This window comes from Monopterus albus, unplaced genomic scaffold (assembly GCF_001952655.1).
Source record: "Monopterus albus unplaced genomic scaffold, M_albus_1.0 scaffold137.1, whole genome shotgun sequence".
Lineage (NCBI taxonomy): Eukaryota > Metazoa > Chordata > Actinopteri > Synbranchiformes > Synbranchidae > Monopterus > Monopterus albus.
In genome coordinates, this window is record NW_018128017.1 from 743,064 (window position 1) to 749,793 (window position 6,730).

Genomic DNA, 6,730 nt, shown 5'->3' on the forward strand with positions numbered 1-6,730 from the left:
GATTGACGGCAGAAAAGTTCATAGTTCATAGTTCACCCCCCCCCAGCTCCTCGGCAGAGCTATAAACAGACCAATGGAGGCTGTGGGGGCTCTTTGACTCCCCGCTCCCCTCCCCACCTCTTTCTCTCTCTCCCTCCCGCTATCTCTTCAGCAGTAAGATGATATTTCAATTAGGCTCCGGGGCCACACAAAAGAGCCAGAGTGTTGGACAATCACTGCCACTTCTGATGCCAAAGACACTTGTTCCTCATTGTTTTTTAGGCTAAGACTCAAAAAGTTCCTGCTGTATTGAAAAGAGTGAATAAACCCATAAGAAAGTCACAAACACCTTCTGTGCACTGTTATGTGGTTTCCTATCAGTGCAAAGAGAATCAACATCTGAAGACAGGATTTCATTCCGTAGCAGCAAAGAACTGATAAATTAGAAAAACACAACATAAATAACCTGGGTAACATCTCTGACCCCCTCTCACCCACCCACAGTGAAAACACCCTTCTAAAAAACCCTTCTAAAAAATATTTTAAAAACTGTTATTAAGCATAAAAAAAATAATATATACATAGCAAAATATCAAATATGATACACTTGCATATAGCTTAGAGTGAAAGTGCATCATGGTTTGGACTCCCTCCCCCCCTCGTCTCTATATTAAGGTGAAGTCTATTTATGAGGCCACTAGATTCTTGGCAAGAAATGTGTCACTGTCATGGCGGGGGACACTCGGCTTTCTCTTTTTTTTTTTTCACTCAGGCCGATGAACATTGTCGGGTAGGCCACTGACTCGTAGGCGTTGTAGTTGTTGGCGAGGAGCTTCTCTCTGAACTTGCACTCGTTGTTATAATGCAACTGCAAGAGAAAGGAGGCAGGTGGTATTGGAAAACGCTGATTGTCTAAAGGCGGAGACAAAGCAAAGTTGCTGGGATGTTTTTGGGGGAATTTTAAGCTGGTATTGTTCACTGTGTTTTCTATCAAACAACTGCTTTATTTCTGACTGCGGGGCTATTGTACAGCAGCTGTTTCAGTCAGAGATTTACACAAAAACAAAACTGTGAAATGATGAATGATGTGAGTGAGGACTGTTTACTCCGTGAGTGGAATAATAGCTTGTGAGCTAGGACTCAAAGGAATCATTCCACCTGAACTTAGTCATTAACTTATATTTGACAGTTGCTCACAACTAATTTTGTGCAGTATTTTTTAAAACACCACTATGTGCTGTTTGTCAGCCTCAGATGTCCAACTATTGGAGCTCAGCATCTCAGACCTAGTTATAATGAAATCCATCAGTGTGTGTAAAATAAATTGTTCCTAATTCCTGAACTCACTAGTTTCAAACTAGTGACTGATGAAATGTCTCAGCTGAGACTTCAGTAATGTCTAAATCAGTTGCTCAAAAACATCTGTAGCATCGTCACAGCAACATAAGCTATAACATAACTTTCAAAAAAAGCAGCATCGGGGGACAAACTGCACAATAAACTGCTTTTCCTGTAAACATTCATACAGAAGAAAATACAAATTAAATTAAAAATAAATAGGAAAAACAATGGGAAATATGTGTTTTCAGTTACTATATATATGCAGTTTAACGGTAACATTAGTGGGAAATGTCTGGATATAATAACCTAACCTTTGATATTCAATCAGTCTACTGTTATTAGCAAAATGATCATTTAAGATATATTACGTTATTGTTGTAAGGTATCATCTAAAATCTTACCAGTATACATCATTATTAAGCAGAATTTTGATCAAGTGTCAGCTCAGACATTCACTCTTCAGTCTATGCAGGTCATATATTTCCAAGTGGATGGAAGTTGTGTCTTCAGCTACAGCTAAGTAACAGTTGCCTCTGACAGTCACTGAGAGAAAATATTTAGTAATAACTACTGTCGATGTGCTGTATGAACTTGTTTCTGTGGTGCAACTTATTTAAGTGTAATTTAATTACCCGTTACGTGTCAACCTCCATGCAGTAAACATTAGGTATTTTTGTTTCAGCAATATAAAGCTCTGTCCAGTGTTAAAGGCTCCTTGTTGCAGTTGTTCATTTGCTTCAGATCCTAAAATAGAATTTCCATTAAAGTCTTAAACTGTGACTTTACAGACATTAATAGAAATCACTCCCGGCCAGGGCTGTAGCTACCACAGATGATACCACTGCCATGAGTATATGAGGTATAACAACCTGAGGAGACAATGGTGACTGTTTTATATGCTGATTTCTGTATTTTTATACTTAACATATTTAAATTTGATAGTGTTTATGCCAGAAAACAAATACATTGGTAAAGAATTCAGTATTTTTTCAGCAAAGATTGATTTCAGGCTGTTAAACAGAATTTATCAAGGCAACATCTTAGAGACTTTTACATTTTTGGTGTCTGGTCAAAACCCTGCGGGAGGGGCCGCCAGGCTGATTTAAATTGGTGAACCCTAGTGCTTCCTCAGTCCTGATCAATCTGATAGACACTGCCTGCTGCATCTGTTACCAGAGGAAAAGTTCAGCAAAATGTAGTAAAGTAATAAGTGAAACCTGAAACTCTGCCTTCATCAAACCTGTGTGTGTGTGTGTGTGAGAGAGGGATAGAGAGTGATGGGCAGTGGGTGGCAGTGGGTGACAGTGTTGGTCCAAGACAGATCCATACAGCTTTCCTCGCCGGTTCATGGCCACAAAGAGTCCGCTGTGAACACCCAGCAGAGTCACCACCCCTCTCTCCACTGGAGAGATTTGGAGGAGACCTTCAGAGGAAACAAAACACACACACAGAAATGTCTGATGGAGAAAGCCAGACCGGCCGCTGCACACAGAAACACTGATATCACTACGTGTCTCATCCCAAAGCTATGATGCTATCAGTGACATGTTCAAACAGTTAACCATAAAGTGTGTCGATTTAATGCCCCATTCCACAAATATAAACTATTTTCAGGTGTCTGGACACTTATTGGTTTTAATAAAGCCTGATGTCACTATAAATTCGTACATTAAACAGATGAGGTCTATTTACCAATACATGCAAGAAAAGTTGTAGCCTGTGGGGACTCCAACTGGGCAGAGTTTTGGATTCATTTAAATGGGATCTTGGTTACAAATTGGCTGAACTAAGCCATTTTAACCAAACTCCCAAACTAGATGTAACTATGTAAAATAGGGCTGTCTTTTTTGTAAGATATGTGACCATTCAATCAACCTACACATAAGACCAACAGGCTATTTGAGGTTTGGTTGCTAGCATGTAACAACTGACAAAATAATCTCTCATCAGTGCTCAGTCATGGCTGAACTCTTCTGGAGGACTCTGGAGCTAAGTAGCATTAAATGCAGGGATTTCTGGAGTTGTATTGGACCCATCTGATGTGGGTTCTCATTTGGCCTTGACAGGCTGCTGGGTTACAGCAGACTGTATCTTTTGTTCCTGCTCTCTTTAAAAGTGCTTTATAGTAACAGCGGAATTCTTCACTGAGATTTTCTGTAATGTATCTCCCTGAATTTTATGTCTTGTCTCAAAATAGTCCAGAGGCAGCACTAAGTTCCCGAGGCAGCCTGACAATTCCACAGCTTCACAAACACGGGATGACAGGGATTAGATCTGACACGTTGGGTAAATAAATGTTTGTTATTCTTCGTGTCTGCAAATGTGTATGGCTTTGTCTGGGTCGGAGCTCTGGGGTTAATATTTGTCTTAACAGATGGGTCTCTGCACCGTGTCCTAACTTTAGGCGTAGGCTGGCCGCCGGCCTGGGGCACGGCGGGCTCCGGTTACACAAGGCGGAGAGCTCCAGCACGCACAGTATGGGCTCAGCGGCACTACAGAACCACTCCAGATGTTGGCATTCAGGCATGGATCGATATCTGTAAGCTGTTCCCTGACTGACAGCCTCCGGCAGTGTGATGGGCGTAAAGTAGGGTTTGGATCAGGTGGCTGCAAGTGGTGAAACATTTCAGTTATAAAGTGCATCACGTTGGGTCGCTGACTGAACACATGAGTACAGTACTATTGTTTTAGTCATTTGGATACTTCCTCAAAGCCAACTGAAACAAATCTCATCTTTAACAACAGTCTAAATTTGCATTAGTTATTTAAAGCCACCATGAGAAACTGTGCGTTAAACCGCCAATAAACGTGTCAGAAGTGCAGAAAAACAATCAGCTGCTTATATCTAATTCCTAAATGTTTAACACAACTTACTGTAACGATTTTCGTTGTGTACTCCTGTTATTCCACCATCCGGTAACACTTCAAGATGAAAGCCGATCCCAACGTTGCAATACAGGCGCCTCAACCTTTTAATGCCCAGGAGATAGTCACTGTCCCGGCCGATCTCCTCCCGCTTCTCACCCGGGATCCGCGCCAGGGATCGGGAGTAAAGGGCCTCCCAGCGTTCCGCTGTCCGGTTCAGGCCAGGGGCGCATCCCACTAGTCCGGTCACCAGACCCAGAACCAGGACGGTCCACAGGGCCGCCAGAGAGCCCATCCCGGGTCTGGTTCTGAAAGCAGCCTCACTACGTTTTTCTTTCCAATGGAGTGAGAATAAGAAGAAGCAGCGGTGCGACAGAGAGGAGCGTGTGGAAGTTGCGCTCATTCCTACCCGGGCGCAGTGGCTTCAGCGCCGGAGCGACATTGATCTACGCGGACGCTGTGCAGCCATGCCTCTATATTTATACCTGGAGCACATTACATCACAGCTCCACACTTAGAAGAAACCTATAAACTGCATTTTCACATTCAGACGCACCAAACGGAGCTGGGGGTTTATTAAGATCAAGTCATATCTGAGAGCAAAGCGGGAGTTTGTAGAAAATAAATGAATAAAGGCATTGTTATAAAAAGAAAAGAAACAAGGCTTTGTGCGAGGCTTTCATTATCAGTAGCAGAATATCATAATTTATGTATGGGAGGATGTAAAATAGGAAACGTCCAAGTTAACAGACCGTGGTGTCGAGACAGGAGACAGTTCTATAAATGAACAATAACAGGAAAAAACACAGGTCCAATTCAACCAAATGAAAAAAAACGGACTAACTTAGGACTGGTAGAAGGGAAACTGTGTCCCGAGCCCTTATGGAAAACAATGGTAAGACTAAATAGAGAGTTTGCACCCTGATAAGTAGGCTGTCATTGTTGGCTGAGGCTTTACACAGTTCTGAGGCTACAGTTGAGACACTGAGCAAGTTAGTGAACTGTCATATACCACCAGCTAGGCTGCCATGCTCTCTGTGTTTATCAGATAAGAAAGAGACTCCAGGAGGCAGCTTATTTCCTGTTAGCAGTAACCTAAATATTTATTTCACGTCATGCATGTTTACTAATTTACTAGAAAGTCTTGAAGCTTTACAGGCATATGGCTTTCAGTTATAACCGTCTACATTTATTTCTTTTGTGTGTTATTATTTGATTTCATTTCTTTTTCAGTACTAAAGGTCTTCACCTTCTGTTTAATATTTAGTGATGTTGTTAAAAACATAGAAACCCAGTGGGACCTTTGTTGGCCTTTACCAAAGTAAGTGGTATCAAGTTGATAGAATAAATGTGTTTTATAAGCCACAGCCTCTCTGAAACATTGAAATGTCTGAATGATGATAACCTGTTGCTGACCTGGCTTCATGTCTTCGATGTGTCTTTCAGATGCACTGGTGCATTGCTTTTGATGTCCACTGAAACAAACCAAACACTAAATAGCGTACCCTCCTTTTATTTCACCATTTCATCACTGCTATTATCTCTGCTAAATCTATGTTGCGCACTAACATCTACCCTGTCTGCTGAGTGTCCCATTATTTATCTCTGTGTTTGAATACTGAAAGTCTTCCCTGTCCGTCAGCCCAGAGACAGAGTCCTTTCATCTCCGTGGTGGCTCAGCCCCACTCCTCACTGACCATGCATGAAATGTTTTCTCACATTCACATTCGGCTGATTCTCAATGTACAGCAAAACTGTTTCATTGTGTGCTGCAAAATGGCTCCATGAATGCAGCTAGATTGTAGTGACAGTACTGTGGTGCCGAGGCCACTGGCTGATGACTACTAAGCACCAGAAATGGCTGACATACCAGCAAACAAATAGGACTCAGTCTTGAGGACCGAAGAATCTTCAGGATGCATAAACGAAAAGAATAGCCAATGGTCCAACAGGCCTCCAGGAAAGCATATGGGCTGCTGGACCTTCAGGACAGCTGATGAGTTAGTGAAACCCCAACAGTCTGATGGACTGCTGGACCTCCAGAATAACTTATGGACCTTCAGGCTACCAAACTATGGCACATCCTGGAAAGAGGATAGCTGACATACCATCACACCTTCAGAAAACGGACACATAGTGTGACCTTTTTCCCTGAGTGTGTGCTGGGTGGGTGAAAGTCCATCAGACCTCCAGGACAGCTGATGAGTGTTTTCACCGCAGGGACAGCTGATCAACCCTGAATCACTGAACCACAGGGCCGCTAAACCTGGCTCTCCAGGATGACTGAGTGAACATAACGTCTTCCAGGACAATCTGAGCCGTCTGGTTCGGAGCGTCTCTGGAAGTGAAGACATTTCTGAGCAGCACAGAGCAGCAGGTCCTGTGCGGTCGCTGTCCATGGTTCTGTAATCTCCTGGTATCACTTTAAAATAAAAGTATGTTGAGATGTTTCTTCCCAGACACAGTGAGATTTGTAAGTTATGTGTAGCTTTACTTTTTGTTTATGTTGTAGTGAAGTCATTGTGGTTTTAGGTTCCATGTATGC

General features: G+C 42.5%; 1 protein-coding gene across 1 annotated transcript; it reads right to left on the minus strand.

Annotated features, from left to right (window-relative positions):
* Positions 1 to 676: 676 nt before the first annotated feature.
* fgf4 (fibroblast growth factor 4) lies at positions 677 to 4,480 on the minus strand. The gene is made up of 3 exons (XM_020613732.1): positions 4,195 to 4,480; positions 2,640 to 2,743; positions 677 to 847 (listed from the first exon to the last, which is right to left on the minus strand). Exons 1-3 carry the CDS (start codon positions 4,478 to 4,480, stop codon positions 677 to 679), a joined length of 561 nt encoding a protein of 186 aa, XP_020469388.1.
* Between the last annotated feature and the right edge of the window lie 2,250 nt (positions 4,481 to 6,730).